Below are 16,859 nucleotides of genomic sequence, written 5' to 3'. Positions count from 1 at the left end.
CAATTTGTAGCATATTATGTTCGTGATGTGTAGCATATCACAAACAATTTGTTCGTGATACAATTTTTTTTTTTGCATAGACGAAATAATGAGGATTTTGAAAAAAAGATAGAGGAATTAACAAAAGGTTGGACTGCATTTTTCCATATTTGTTTCGAAAGATTTACGCGATGTCTGATGTAACCAGGGCCGTCTTTTCGCCGTGTTCTTTTCGAAAGATTGGCACTAAGTTTGAAATAACCGGTCACAAAACTAATAAAACATTTCCTAATCTAACTACACTTAGCGGGCCATGCGCGTGTCGACGTGAATTTTTTTTTTGACAGTGGCACCGAAAATTGCTGTGAAACACAAAAATTTGGGCAATTTTTGCGCTTTAGAAACTGACCGTGTTGGCAGTCATTGATTTCAAAGGCTCTGGTGTATTTTTTGCGTCTTCTTCAAAGGGTCACATTCTGGCCCTGGGTGAACAGTGACTACTTATGACTGCTAAAACTTGCGACTTTTTCTGCGACTGTTTGCAACTGATACTATACTTACTTGTAACTGCTTTCAGAGAACGTTAGGGGATGTTGAAAAAAATGTGAGCACACTATGTGCATGCCCAATACCAAAAGGGTGCATCATCAATATCTCAGGAATGGCTGAGGGTATTGAGTTGAAACCTTCAGAGCAGTTTAAACATTGCTTGAACTTTCAGGATATGCTTAGAGGGATTTTGAACTAAATCAAAAGACACTATATGTATCCAGGTTATCAACAGAGTACACCTGCAATGTCTTAGGAGCGGCTTAAAGGCCAGAATATTCAATCAAAAGATACTATGTGCATCTAGGCAGTCAGAAGGATGCATCTGAAATATCCCAGGGACGGCTGATGACATTTTGTTGAAATCTTCAGGGAATGCTGAGGGGTATTGAAATAAATCAAAAGTCAGTATTTAAAACAATTAAATTATAATTTATTATTTTATTCTTACGCCAGAGACATGAAAAACTGGAGAAATAGCCATTATATCAACCAAAATCAATAGTTTGACAATCAAAATCGAACATACATTAATTTAAAAAAAATATTCTGAAAAAGAAGTTTTTCAAAGAAAAGTAAAGAGCCAATAAAAACTAAGACCAATGAAAATAAAATCCTATTATAATTCAAACTCGAAGCGATCAAAAATTACTATTAAAGAATAAATGAAATCCAAAACGAGCAGAAATTAAAATAAACCATCTCAGAAAACATAGAGATAGCAGGTATCTTAAAACGGGTAATAATTAAATTGTTACAAGTCAAAATTTAAACGAACAGAAATTACTGCAAACAGAAGTTTGGCTACTGCTCTTATCCCCCTCCCCATATAGTTAAGTCTAAAGGGCGTAATTTACACTTTACTGAAAAGAGAATAGATTACAAATAATCCCTTTTACATTTACAACATTAAAAAAATAATATAGAAATTGCAGTGAAATGGAATCTTTAATTGCTCAGTTTCCAAGAATTAGCATCATTACTTGTAAATATTCAGTTTATTTTCATTAGCTCTTTCCAGTCGTCTTGGTTATTATGGTCATCTTGTATTTACTAAAAATAAAAATATAGCGTTCAAGATACATTTAGTTTTCAGTAAAACGTAGATGACGTAACAAGCCTTAGACTTTAACGGTTACGGAAAGGAGGAAAGGCAGTAGCCAAACTCCTCTTTGCGATATTTTTTGTTTGTAGCCTATTAAATTTGATTTGAGCATTCAATTTCATTTTTACTCGTTTCAAGATTTATTTATTCATCTATATTAGTACCTAGTATCTACATGTATTCTATGGTTACTCATTTAGTATCTGTTCGTTTTGGTTTTCATTTATTCTTTAATATCAATTTTTGGTCGTTTGAGTTTGAATTATTATAGGAATTTATTTTAATTGGTCTTAAGTTTAGTGCAACACTTTACCTTTCTTTGAAAAACTTCCTTTTCGGAAAGCTTTTTTAACAAATATTGTCAAATGGTGGCTATGTTGTGAACTTTTGTGATAAATAATTTAAACTGAACTCATTTCATTAAACTAAACTAATTTCAGTAACTGATAATATTAGGAAGTTTTATGTCCGTTCGTAAAATGGACCTTTTATATTGTATATGTTTCAGCGGAAATTGACAGGTAGGCATACGATCAGTCTTTATTTTGACCATTCGGTTATAGGTTGATTTTCACCATTCGACAAATAAAAAGGAAAAACGTTTATAGTGGGTATAATGGAGCAATAAAGCAATGAGTTGCTTTTTAAATTCCGAGAAATTGAAAGTAAATTGAGCATTTGAAGTGAAAAATGAACTAGTTTCCGCGTCTTTTGTTATGCTTTTGTTAATTTTCCAAGTTTAATAATGTAGCTCCAAACCTGACCACCGATTTGGCCAAGGTGCCATGGATGTACGGGAGTGGTATATCAGGCATTTGATATCCCCCCCGAGACCGAAATATACAATAGATGAAACGTCGATAACATTAAAAATTACACATTCCGGCCCCTCGAGCAAAAAAAATTAAGATTAAGTAAGAAAATTATAAATGTTAATTGGTAAACACAATGAAGAAGATAAAATTTTTTAGTGATTTCAAAGAAAAATTGAAAGAAAAATTATTAAGCAAGTATGAATTTTAGTTCTGTTTGTTTTGGAGGAGATTTGATTTAAAGTAAGTTGCAATTCTTTGTTGGTTGGTGAGTGGGACCCTACGGCATGGATACGGTATGTAGTTGCTGCCTCCGTAGTATTATTATTTTTTATTTATTTATTTTTCTTCCTTTTATTTTCTTACTTTTTTCTTTCTTTCTTATTAAAGTAAATTAAAAAAAAAATGTTATAAGTGTGTGCTTCTTCTTTTATCTGATTTTCCCCACGTTAACCGATGGTTTTGGGTGAATCATATTGATTTGTATATAAATTGTTGTTAAAGTTAATAAATATATCAATATGAAAGATTCAATTAGTCGTTGATTGTTCTTCATTAGTATTATTACTATGTCCCTAAACAATCGCTAAAAACTTCTATTACTGTTGTCACTGTTCTATGCCCATTTCAGTAACCAATAACATTAGAAAGTTTAAACTCTTTAATTGTGCTTGTAAGTTGTCCCTTAATATCGGCCTAATTGGGTTTTTCAGCGGATAGGGACAGGAAGAAAAACGACCAGTCTCAATTTTGAGCATTCATTAAAGTTTTATACTCCAGAAACTTATCTTCTTTTAAGAAAAGAATTTGCCATCTCACAAAGAACAAAAAAAATGTTTCTTCAGGGTTAAGGTGGAGTGATAATGTTAGCAGAGCTTCAATAATTGGCTGCCTCACGGGTATACCTAGTAGCAGGTTACCAATCCGTTCAAGTGATTACCGCTCGTTACGATGGCGAAAAGGTGTCTTAGAAGACCTCTGCCGTGTTGGGTAAGGGCGCGCGGTTGCTCTTGAATGCTGACAAGCTAGTGATAACATCTTAACTTGTTTTGATATCTGATATTTCTTCGTACTATTAGATACGCAAACTATGTTTGGTGTAACTTATACTTGCAATAAAATTGTTTGTTGAAAGTGAATCGACAAAAACTATAAAAGTTGATAATAGGATAGCTGTTTTCTAACAAATATATTAGAATGGATTTAAAGGAAAATTTGAAAAACGTGGACTATGGAAATCAGTTGGGAGATGGTGAGCAATTTATTTTCGCTTATATCCCCCGACTTAACGGCAGTTTTATGTTTGCAGGAACAAGGTTTTTAACGAAATAACTAAGTAAAGTAAAGAGCGAATTATAAAAGAACTTTCAATAGATTTAAGCTGAAAATATTCTTTTTTTTAAGATTTTTGAAAGATTCTTTTTTTTAAAGATTCGTTTTATTAGGTATTTCGGTATAGGGATGAGATCAAGTAATTACATAATTTCGTTCTAAGTACCATGTTTTAACCTGCTGCGTGCTAATAGATTCCAAGTTGAACCTAAGTTTGTTTGTTCTTTGTTTAGTTTTTTCCAATATGAAGTTTCTGTTTACGAAAGTGTTGCTTCATAAAGTCAAGAAGATCGACGGGTGGATAATTCCGTTCTCAGTATCCACCAAGGCTAACTAAAGGATACGGTGAAATCATCGGAGCTGGAAAAACTAGGCCTTGCCATTTTTAGGCCCTGCTCTAAAATTTTTGAGAGAACCCAGCATTAAGGCCCTGCTCTTAATTAGGCTCTGCTTTTCAAAAACATTTTTGAAAATCATGAATAAAAAAAAAAAATGAGACAATCAAGAGTATACGTTTTGCTATTGAATGGTATCCCCGCTTTAATTTTGCGTTATTAACTAAAAGATTCTTTTTTACTAGGTATTTCGGTATAGGGATGAAATCAAGTAATTACATAATTTCGTTCTCAGTATCCATCATGGCTAACTAAAGGATACGGTGAAATCATCGGAGCTGGAGGCCATTTTAGGGCCATTTTTAATCATGTTTATGATAAATCTTAGGTCATAAATCTGAATTTGGATTAATTTGCAGGGGTGTTGTTGGTTCGAGATCTATACTAACTTTTCTCACTCCCATAATTTGTTGAGTTGATTGAATACCATATACTGAGTAATATTATGCGTCCGGTGAAAAAAAAAATTCGAAGATGTTTTCCAACTGAAAGTTTACCGTAGAAGGTTTCAGGTCACAAAACTGCCTTGCTTTTCATATGCTGAACTATGAAAATAACCTTTACATTGAAATTTCTTAAACACTGCCGTGAGTTAAGTTCTATTTCAGTACCACTATGGATGTTATCAATGCTAGTCCAATCTTTCTTCAGCATCATCATTGTTTATGTAAGTAAAGTTCTGAACCTAAAAGTGCTTTGTAATCATTTTATGTATAAAAAAATTGGGAACAACTTTCAAAAAGGTCATTCTTAACTGAGAAACTGTTTTTCCTTGTTACTATTTACTACAAAGGGCAGAAACTTAGTCCAACAATTCTTCAGCTGTTGATGAATGTGACAAAATTAGGACAGTAATTCAAACTAAGCCATAAAAGGCTATGATCTGGCTTTGAAATGATTTTCCCCCTCCACATTGTCTTTCCTGTTGATATCACCTTAGTAATAAAAGAAGCATCTTATTAAAATCATTCTAAATATGTAATTAAAAAAAATATCAAACAGTTCGTGGTAACGAACTGTAGTAAGGAGCGACCCGGCTCAATAGTAAACGAAACTCTAAAAAAGGAATTTTGATGCTAACATATACATCAAAAGAATCGGATTTTCATGCTGATTTTAAATATATAAGTTTCATCAAATTTAATCTTTGTCATCATAAGTTACGAGCCTGAGAAACATCCCCTAAAAGTAATAGAATCTTAACGAAAATCACACCATCGCATTCGGCGTATCAGAGAATCCTATAGCAAAAATTTCAAGTTCCTATCTACAAAAATGTGGAATTTGGTATTTTTTGCCAGAAGACAAATCACGGTGCGTGTTTTTTTTTTTTTTTTTTTTTCAGAGGTCATCGTATCGACCAAGTGGTCCTAGAATGTCGCAAGAGGGCTCATTCTAACGGAAATGAAAAGTTCTAGTTCCCTTTTAAGTGACCAAAAAAATTGGAGGGCACCTAGGCCCCCTCCCACGCTCATTTTTTCTCCAAAGTCAACAGATCAAAATTTTGAGATAGCCATTTTGTTCCGCATAGTCAAAAACCTGAATAACTATGTCTTTGGGAATGACTTACTCCCCCATAGTCCCTGGGAGAAGGGCTGCAAGTTACAACTTCGACCAGTGTTTACATATAATAATGTTTATTGGGAAGTGTACAGACGTTTTCAGGGGGATTTTTTTCGGTTTCAGGGGGATTTAGGAGGAGATAAATACCTCGCTCTTTATGCTATAGTATTTTTAGTAATTTCAACTATTTATTCTACGGCGGTCATTCTTAAAGAATTGGGACAAAACTTACGATTTAGTGTAAAGAGCGAGGTATTAACGAGGGTACAAACCCCCTCATATACATAATAAAAATTTAAGAATATAAAAGTTTGTTACGTAAGTTAATTCTTAAGTTACGTATATTTTTACTAATAAAAACATTCATTAAAAATTAAAATTTATAGTTGCCTTTTTATGTAACCGAAAAATTGCAGGGCAACTAGGCCTCCTTCCCCACCCCTTATTTTTCAAAATCGTCTGATCAAAACTAAGAGAAAGCCATTTAGCCAAAAAAGGAATTAATATGCAAATTTCATTTTAATAATTTATGTGTGGAGAGCCAAAATCAAACATGCATTAATTCATAAACGTTCAGAAATTACATAAAAAACTAGTTTTTTTAACTGAAAGTAAGGAGCGACATCAAAACTTAAAACGAACAGAAATTATTCCTTATATGAAATGGGTTGTCCCCTCCGCAATCCTTCGCTCTTTACGCTAAAATTTGACTCTTTGCCACAATTCTGCTTTTTAAAACAATTAAAAGCTTTAGCGTAAAGAGCGAAGGATTGCGGAGGGGACAACCCATTTCATATACGGAGTAATTTCTGTTCGTTTTAAGTTTTGATGTCGCTCCTTACTTTCAGTTAAAAAAAACCGGGTTTTTTTATGTAATTGGAGTAAAGAGCAAAGTTGAACCTTAAAATGAACAAAATTATTGCTTCACAGATTTATACATGATATACCTACAAAACTAGCTTAAATTAACTGACTCGTGATATTAACCAATATCCGTAGAACTCTCAAAAATGAGACGCGAAACCAACCTAAAAAAAGTGGATGTTCTTTTAAGATCAGAAAATTCCATAAGTAGCCTGCAGAAAAAGAAATACTAATTTATAACTTTCTCAATAGTCTTTCATCGACAATGATACCGGTAACCTTTCCTAAAACCAATTCTTTAAATCAAGACATCATCCAGGAGGGTAAGGGATTTGAACCCCTCCCCCCTGAAATGTTTGTTCAATTCAAAAAAAGTAACAAAAATGAGTACAAACAAATTTTTGATGTGTTTTCTTAATTTTTTTGTCCCCCCCCCCAAAAAAAAAAATTCCGGATACGACCCTGCTATAAATTACTTAACCAAGCTCAGTTTATTGTGCACTGCCATAATACATTGTAGTATCTAGACAAAAATCCTTTTTTAGTTCTGGACAAACCTCTTCTGATCTCAACAGGATGAGACCAATGGCACAGCCAGAATGGGTTCTTTCTGTTAAACTTTCCAAGGTGTGACTTAGTGTCTGCAAGGAGTAAAAATAGATTTCATCGGTTTTCCACGCAAAACCTAGTAAAAGCATACTACAATGACAAAGTTTAGAATCTACATGCAGCAGAAAACGGATAGGCAAGACAAGAAAAAACAGATCAGGGAATACCTATTCGCAAACTTCTTTATCTTCATCTATTCTCGAATTCGAAAATGAAAAAAAACACCATTTTGAGATTTTCTGTGACACTTGAAAAACGTAAATACTAGCTTTTGACAGCGAACATACGACGTATTATCGACTCTAGCTTGTAGTTTACCTGAACATTTCTCATCATTCAATTATTGCTGTTGGTTATTTGTTATTTTGGACACAGCAACTGATTTAACTAATATTTTTTTTAATTTTTTTACATGTAGTCTATACCTTAATTGTGAGGATCTAATACCATATCTACTTTTTGTCCATTAAAGCTTCTCTTAAGAGTATGTACTAAGTCCTATAGACACACAAACTTAATAATGCAGGGAATTAGAGGGAGGGTTGAACTTGAAAAGACACCTTATAAAAATGAAAAAGTTCCATATCGTTCAGTTATTGCCATGGGTGATTTGCAATTTCGGACGTAATAATTAATTTAACTGATTTTTTTATATATAGCCTATATCTTAATTATAAGGGCCTAATACTATGTCTCCTCTTTGTCGATTAAAGCTTCTTGCAAGAATATGTTACTACTGTAAGTCTTTTAGGTATACAAACATTATAAAGCGCAGAGTAAGGGGGGCTGAACTTTAGAAGAAACCAAAAACAAAAGTATTATACAGGAAATACAAGAAATAATTCAAAAGTTCCATTAAATATTGATATTTCATGTGGAAACATGGGCCAAACATACCCGCTGTTCATGCGGATGGGCTGAAAATAGAATTGGGACAACTTTCCTGTGACTTGAAAAAAATTATGGTGACTTCTTAGACGAATTAATCAAAACACTGTAAATTAATGCTTAATTTTAACAAGTTCATGTAGTGCTGCTTTGTCATTTTTATAATGAAGCACCGAACCGCAACAGAAAACATAAAAACTGCTATAGAAAGGACCTATTGCCTCCGTAATAGATTCGCTTGGATAACTCAGGGCAAAATTCTCCCAAAGACTTGCCAAGGATCTGTTAACAAGGTCGTATCTAGGGGATGACAGAGGGTTTGACCCCCCTCCCCCACCTATAAATATTTATTCGGATTCGTATAAATGTAACAAAATGAATATAAATTTTTTTGATGCATTTTCAAAGTTTTATGTACTCCACCCCCCCCCAAAGAAAAAGGAAACAAATCCCGGATACGACCCTGCCTGTTATGTTTAGATATTTTGTGCCTAATAAGACACTTTTTTAACGCGTCAATCCTGTTCTTTCCACGAAGCTTCGCTACAAACCGAGACGAAAATTTTTGATATGGATGATTCTAGTCCCTTATTAACGCCTTTTTATGGCACTTGGTATTAACCAAGTGACATATAGCAGTCGCCAATTCTGTCGGTCTGTCTGTCGGTCCCGGTTTTGCTACTTTAGGCACTTCCAGGTAAGCTAGGACGATGAAATTTGGCAAGCGTATCAGGGACCAGACCAGATTAAATTAGAAATAGTCGTTTTTCCGATTTGACCATCTGGGGGGGAGTGGGGGCCCGGTTAATTCGCAAAAAATAGAAAAAATGAAGTAGTTTTAAGTTATCAACGGGTGATTGGATCTTAATGAAATTTAATGTTTGGAATGATATTGTGTCTCAGAGCTCTTATTTTAAATCCCGACCGGATCTGATGACATTGGGGGGAGTTAGAGGGGGAAAATCTAAAGTCCCGGTTTTTCTACGTTAGGCACTTCCAGGTAAGCTAGGACGATGAAATTTGGCAAGCGTATCAGGGACCGGACCAGATTAAATTAGAAATAGTCGTTTTCCCGATTTGACCATCTGGAGGGGGGGAGTGGGGGCCCGGTTAATTCGCAAAAAAATAGAAAAAATGAAGTATTTTTAACTTATCAGCGGTTGATTGGATCTTAATGAAATTTAATGTTTGGAATGATATTGTGTCTCAGAGCTCTTATTTTAAATCCCGATCGGATCTGATGACATTGGGGGGAGATGGAGGGGGAAAACCTAAAGTCACGGTTTTTCTACGTTAGGCACTTCCAGGTAAGCTAGGACGATGAAATTTGGCAAGCGTATCAGGGACCGGAACAGATTAAATTAGAAATAGTCGTTTTCCCGATTTGACCATCTGGGGGGGGGGGTGGAGGCCGGTTAATTCGGAAAAAATAGAAAAAATGAAGTATTTTTAACTTATGAGCGGGTGATTGGATCTTAATGAAATTTGATGTTTGGAATGATATTGTGTCTCAGAGCTCTTATTTTAAATCCTGACTGGGTTTGATGACATTGGGGGGAGTTGGAGGGGGGAAACCTAAAATCTTGGAAAACACTTATAGTGGAGGGATCGGGATGAAACTTGATGAGAAAAATAAGCGCAAGTCCCAGATACATGATTGACATAATCGGAACTGATTTGCTCTCTTTAGGGTAGCTGGGGGGGAGTAATTCTTAAAAATTAGAAAAATTAGGTATTTTCAACTTACGAACGGGTTATCGGATCTCAATGAAATTTGATGTTTAGAAGGATATCGTGTCTTAGAGCTCTTATTTTAAATCCCGACCGGATCTGGTGATGGGGGCGGGGAGTTGGGAGGGGGAAACCTAAAACTTGGAAAACACTTAGAGTGGAGGGATCGGGATGAAACATGGTGGGAAAAATAAACACAAGTCCTAGATAGATGATTGACATAAACGGAACGGATCCGCTCTCTTTTGGGTAGTTGGGGGGGGGGGGGTATTTCTGAAAAATAAAAAAAATGAGGTATTTTCAACTTACGAACGGGTGATCGGATCTCAATGAAATTTGATATTTAGAAGGATATCGTGGCTCAGAGCTCTTATTTTAAACCCGACCGGATTTGGTGACATTGTGGGGGAGTTGGGAGGGAGAAACCTAAAAGTTGGAAAACACAGAGTGGAGGGATCGGGATTAAACTTGGTGGGAAAAAACACGAGTCCTAGATACATGATTGACATAACCAGAACGGATCCGCTCTCTTTGGGGTAGTTGGGGGGGGGTTAATTCTGAAAAATTAGAAAAAATGAGGTATTATTAACTTACGAACGGGTGATTGGATCTCCATGAAATTTGATTTTTAGAAGGATATCGTGTCTCAAAGCTCTTAATTTAAATCCTGACCGGATCTGGTGACATTGGGGGAAGTTTGGGGTGGGGAAACCTAAAATGATGGGAAACGCTTAGATTGGAGGGATTGGGATGAAACTTGGTTGGAAAAATAAGCAGAAGTCTTGCATACGTGATTTACATAATTGGAACGGATCCGCTCTATTGGGGGGGGGGGGGGGTAATTCTGAAAAATAAGAAAAATGACGTATTTTTAACTTACGAAGGAGTGATCGGATCTTCATGAAATTTTATATTTAGAAGGATCTTGTGCTTTAAAGTTCTAATTTCAAATTCCGACCAGATCCTGTGACATTCGGGGGAGTTGGAGGGGGGAACCGGAATTCTTGGAAAACATGAGAATTGGAGTATTTATATCTTACGAATAGGTGATCGGATCGTAATTAAATTTGATTTTTAGAAGGAATTCATGTCTCAGAGCTCTTATTTCAAATCCCGACCAGATCTTTTGACATTGTGGGGATTTGGAGGGGGAAATCTTGGAAAAACACTTGGAGTGTAGGAATCGGGATGAAGCTTGGTGGATAGAATAAACATATGTCCTTGATACGTGATTGACAGAATCGTACTGGATTCGCTCTCTTTGGGGGAGTTGGGGGGAGGGGTTCAGTGATTTGGCGAGTTCGGTGCTTCTGGACGTGATAGGGCGATGAAAATTGGTTGGCGTGTCAGGGAGCTGCACAATTTGACTTGATAAAGTCGTTTTCCCAGATTCGACCATCTGGGGGGCAAAAGGGAGAGGGAAAATTAGAAAAAAATAGGTATTTATAACTTACGAGTGGGTGATCGGATCTTAATGAATTTTGATATTAAGAAGGACTTTGTGACTCAGAGCTCTTATTTTAAATCTTGACCGGCATTAAGCCTCTTATTTTCCTTTTTAAATCAATCTATTGATTCATAGAATTTTGTTAGAGCTCATACCATATGATCTCTTGGCTCTTAGCTCTTCTCGCCTCGTCACAAGTGCCATATGAGCTCTTAGCTCTTGTTTTAATTAGAAATGTGTCATTGAACTAAGACAGACAACAAAAAGCACCTTAAAATAAGAACTAAGGGAAATTTTCTTAATGTTCTTATGATCATGATCAGATTTTGGGTTTATTAGTGTCAAAAGGAAAAAAACTCTCAACCACAAAAGTGCCAGAATGTTGACAGTATGAGTTAAATGATATAAGTGATAGTTCAAAACCTGAATTAGCCGTATTTTTGTATTTGTAGATGGTTTGTTGAGAGTTGAACGATTATGAAAGCCACGTATTTTCATGGATGAATTTAAGTCAATTTTTTTTTGGGGGGGAGTCTCTTTAAACTTAAGAATATTAAGAGGCTGAAAATCATTTTCTCGCTTAGTTTTGTCTGTTAATTAATCATTTTCCTTTTTTTTGTCATACTGCACTTGGCAATTCAAAATAAAATATATGGTTTTTTTTCAAGATTAATTTAAAAAAGTTTTTCTTACAGAAAAGAAAGAGCGAAGCTAAAATTTAAAACGAAAAAAAGTGTTGCTTCACAGGTTGCTCAATCTATATCTGCAAAACTAGCTCAAATAAACCAACTCGTAATATTCTCTAATATCTGTGGAATTAAAAAAAAATAGCACTTCACTGAAGAAAGAGCTTGCTAGAAGTTATTAGAGACTTAGAACTGTATACCAAAAGTCGTTGACGTCATGGTCACTGAAAGACTATCAAAGAAACTTAAAAATTAGTCTTTGTTTTGTGTAGGCTAGCTATAGAATTTTCCGCTCCTAATAAAACGTGTGTTTTCAGTAAAGCCCTAATTTTTAGAATTATATAGATTTCACGTGTTAGTTTATTTGTGCTATTATTTTTTTGAAGCAATAATCTTATTCATTTTAAGTTTCAACTTTGCTCTTTACTTCCGTAAGAGAAACTTTGTTTTTCTTTCCTTTTTGTAAATTATTGACGATTCGGAACGAAGCACACCGAGTGTTTTCATAACGATGCGTTGAATATCACGTGATTTTGTCTTACACCACTTGGGTAGTTTTTCTCAACACTATCACTTCAAACAGGTTCTGCTTCAATGTCCATGGATTTGGCAGGGTTAATAATTTGACCCACAGAGAATGCGAGATCATCATTGTAAAAATGCTGCAGAGATATTTCATTTCATTGCTATAAACAACACGATAAAAAAAAATTAGTCGTCCTTGAAATTGGAAGTATTGCGACTTAACTGTAAGAATTTAAGAGTCCAAACACATTTGGAGATGCGTTTGGGGAACCTCAAAAAATTTTCTGGTAGAAAATCTCTAGTTACATTATATTTTTAGAGATCATAAAAAAAAGTTAGGTAGCCTAATTGTGTATTATTCAGAGCACACTCAATAAGTGAAGTTAGGTTCTTTCGTAAAACAAACTACGATGCAGGTACATTTTAATTAAATATTTGGTATTTGTTCATTATTCAATTGATTCAATTCAGAACACACTCAAGAATTTTGCTGAATCAATCCGGTTTCATAGCCACAAAGACAAAACTCAATTTAGTTTGCTACGCATAGTGATAGAAGATGGTGTCTGAACATGGATTTTGAAATGAAGATTTTGGATTTGCCAAAGACTGAAAAAAAGAGGCCATTATATTTTTCCAGGATAAGGGGTTGTTGCCCACAACAAAACAGTGCATCAATGGACACAATATGACTTTATACTCTTACGAGAAGGAACAGTTTTGGAGGTGTAACAATAGCTTTATCAAAAGATTGGGCTATTTGCACATTAGGGGGGTGGGGTGCATTACATTTTAATTAAATATTTGGTACTCGGTCATTGTTCAGTTGATTCCATTCAATTCAGAACCTAACTTCAGTTATTGAGTGTGTTCTGAATAATACGCAAGTGCCAAAAGTTATTGTGAAGAAAACAAAAGATTTAAGCAGTTCATTAATGCATGCAAATAGAGCTTTAGGGGAACTCGTTTCCCCAGTTATTGACCCAGTTATTGAGTGTGTTCTGAATAATACGCAAGTGCCAAAAGTTATTGTGAAGAAAACAAAAGATTTAAGCAGTTCATTAATGCATGCAAATAGAGCTTTAGGGGAACTCGTTTCCCCAGTTATTGACCCAGTTATTGAGTGTGTTCTGAATAATACGCAAGTGCCAAAAGTTATTGTGAAGAAAACAAAAGATTTAAGCAGTTCATTAATGCATGCAAATAGAGCTTTAGGGGAACTCTTCGATCGTTTCTCAGCAGCATCCCCAGTCAGAATTAATATCTGCCGTAAAAACGATTTTGCTGATTGAGCGAAGGTAGAAAAAAAAAAAATCTGTTCTAGAAGTTTTTTCCCAATGGTTGTGAGACCCAAACAACAAATAGAAATGTTCTAAGAAGAAAATTTTCCTATAAAAAGAATATTCCTATTATTTATTCCTATTGCCTAACATGCCAGAATGCCCACTAGGGTTGCCATATCATAACATTTCAAAAATGCATTTCTTAGAAGTAGATTGGATGTGAAAATCTGTTTGCATCAAATCTTGTCAGAAGAGTCACTGTGAAGTGGAAAAAACCTGTTATAGCCTAATATTTGGAAAAATGTAACCAAAGATTTTAGGGAAAAATCAGGGATGCTTCATATGGTACTTACGTGTTATAGCGACCACACTTTGTTCTTGACCGGTAATAGAACCAGTTTACTGTGGCCACTCGGAGATAATCAGCTTAGAATGAGTGAGATAAGCGGTATCTGAGATATGCAGGTATATTTTAATCAAATATTTAATATATAGAGGTGGTTAGGTATTTAATATAATACATTCTGGATGGCCTGCTTTCCATAATTCTCTTGTATTTTCCGCAATTTTGTTACTAAAGTATTATAGTCTCATCATGTCTTGGTATATTTCATTACGATTAACCTAACTTCACTTCTTTGGCGTGGTCACTATAAGACGTAAGTACCCTTCAAACCTTCATTCAATAGCACTTTCACTGCAAAGAAAGAATTAACACAAGATCTCGGCTGTTTCGTGACCTATGTATAGCCAAAGCAGTAGCTGCAGTCTAATATTTTTTCGATTTTTTTTCTATAAAAGGTTTTACAGTTAATATCTAGAAAAGCATTGTCCGAAAAGCGATTATTTACCAAAACCAAAGGCCTTATCCTTTTTATTGACCCAAGGAGTTAAAGTTCATCTCGTTTCCGCGTCTGATCATGGTACCTATTTAATAGATTCATCGTCACCTTTCATCTACCCAATTTTTACCTAATAGTTATCGATGTACATAAAACGACACACCCACCAGCGATGAGGTATTAAATAATCGTTACTATTAACTGCCCGGAGGAATTCCTACGCGAAGCGAAAACAAACGGCCCAAATGAAGATATTTAAGAAATTGTCTGCAGGTGTTGTATACCTTCAGGGGGTATAAACAATGAAGACATTTTCTTTTGACTTATAATCAAAGCTCCTCGTGTAACATAGATAAAGATTGTGTTTGAATATTCACGCCTAATAGGTTTTTATCTCGACCCTTTCTTTTTAAGTATTTGTCTGCTGTTTCTTCATTTTTACTTGGAGCTAGACGTAGTTTCGATTTATAGTAACTTTTATTATTTCCCTCTTTTTCCTTAAATGAGTCCTCCCGCCTTATTGTGGGACAAGACCTTGGTGTCACCTATTCTCATTGATTTTTTTATTTTTAAGGGCCTATTGAGTCCATATCGCCTGATTTAGGTTGCTTAGTGATGATAATTGACTTTAGGTTATTATTTTCTTTTTTCCTTTTCTCTTTCTCCGTTTTGGGCCATGAAGTCCACTGGGGAGAGGGGGTTATCTAATTTCATTTTTCGCTGTCGTCAAACGAACTGTAACTTGAAGTTAGGCATAGTTATTACTCCTAATAGCTTTGCCTGTTTTCTTCTTTTTTGAGCAAAGCCGGTTCCACCTTCTTAATAAAATACCAGGGACATCAAAACGGCAACACTTTTTGCCCGCTAGACCATTTTTAGGTCTATTTATACCTGAAAAACACCATTTTTGAAATTTTTCGTTTGGTGGTTTCAAAATTAAGAAGTTTATAGACAGTGTCACATTTTCGCTAGTGTTGCCAAATTGAACGTTAAAAAAACGAACTAATCGGTTAAATTTCACGACGCTTTCCGTCAGTAAAAATTCTAACACTAACAATCTATTGTTTTGATACACCTGCTGTTTGATACCATTGCTGCATCTTCTTAAGCATTTCTGTGCCACATATTTTTAGCTCATTCTTTGCTGATTTTTCATATGCATTTCTTTTGTTTGAATTTGGCCAGTTAATGCCAAAAACTGTATGACCGCATATGGAGTCTTTTTCATTATCACGTTGAGTTCCTGGTTATTTTTTTTCACACTTACGTATTATACCAACCACAAACTAGAAGTAAAGTTAGGTTAATCGTAATGAAGTAGCCTAAACCAAAATATGATGAACATATAATACTTTAGTAACAAGATTATGGGAACTGCAACAGGGAACCATGGAAAGCAAGCCGTCCAGAAAGCATTATATTAAATACTTAACCTAACCAACTCTATGTATTAAATATTTAATTAAAATATACCTGTACAGTAGTTTATCTCACTTAGGCTAAGCTGATTATCTCCAAGTGCACACAGAGAAACCAGTTTTAAACAGATCGAGAACAACGGTGTGGTCTGTGTAATATATAAGTAACTTTTTTTTCACGATGTATATTAGTGTATAAATTTCCATTGAAACAGATCAAACAATCAGATTCCATTTTCACGGTCCTTGGTGCTTTAATGATCTGTGTCCTGTTCATCATTTTGAATTAACATAAAGAGAGAAAATGAGCAAAACTGGGGTTTTCACAGGCCAAACGAAAATACTGAAGAAAACACAGAAAGCCAATATTTCGAGAGAACAACCGCCTCTCTTCTTCAGCGCGAATAAAATACTATGATCAAGGAAAAACAAAAACCAAAAACAAGCACGGAAAGTACAACAAAACCAATGAAAAAAAAACACCAAAAATTAGATAAAATTCAATAAAAGACCAAAAATTAAAAGAACTAAAATCAAATACCTAACAAACAATAAAGTGAGTTATTCGCCAATATCCACGATTTGCACAAAATCAAAACAAATATGAACTACCATCAACGGATACTAACGAACAACTGAGAACTAAAAGAAAAAATTCATTCACTCAAATAAACGAAGCAGCAATTGAATGAATTGGAGAACTAGGTCAACTGATATCTGATTTTAACCATTGCATTTCTTGCGGATACTCTTTGAGACCTAAGGGGTTGATGATGTATTTGATTATGTGATCGGGGAAGTGGTTAAACGTTTATTTCATGGATTACTAGA

At 34.8% G+C, this 16,859-nt stretch overlaps 1 protein-coding gene across 2 annotated transcripts in view; it reads left to right on the top strand.

The window, feature by feature from the left end:
• Positions 1-3,390: 3,390 nt before the first annotated feature.
• The window catches only part of LOC136031448 (transcriptional activator cubitus interruptus-like), a 158,541-nt gene continuing 145,072 nt past the window's right edge, over positions 3,391-16,859 (top strand). Inside the window, exon 1 of one of the 2 annotated variants that reach the window (XM_065711043.1) lies at positions 3,391-3,697. In XM_065711043.1, coding sequence (XP_065567115.1) covers positions 3,643-3,697 — 55 coding nt within the window. In that variant the 5' untranslated portion in view covers positions 3,391-3,642. The remainder of the gene's footprint in view (positions 3,698-16,859) is intronic. The other variant, XM_065711044.1, reaches the window with a different exon arrangement.

The sequence above is a fragment of the Artemia franciscana genome, chromosome 9 (genome assembly GCF_032884065.1).
Source record: "Artemia franciscana chromosome 9, ASM3288406v1, whole genome shotgun sequence".
Taxonomy (NCBI): Eukaryota; Metazoa; Arthropoda; class Branchiopoda; order Anostraca; family Artemiidae; genus Artemia; species Artemia franciscana.
The sequence above is the reverse complement of the archived record's forward strand: the minus strand, read 5'-3'. Positions and strand labels throughout refer to the sequence as shown.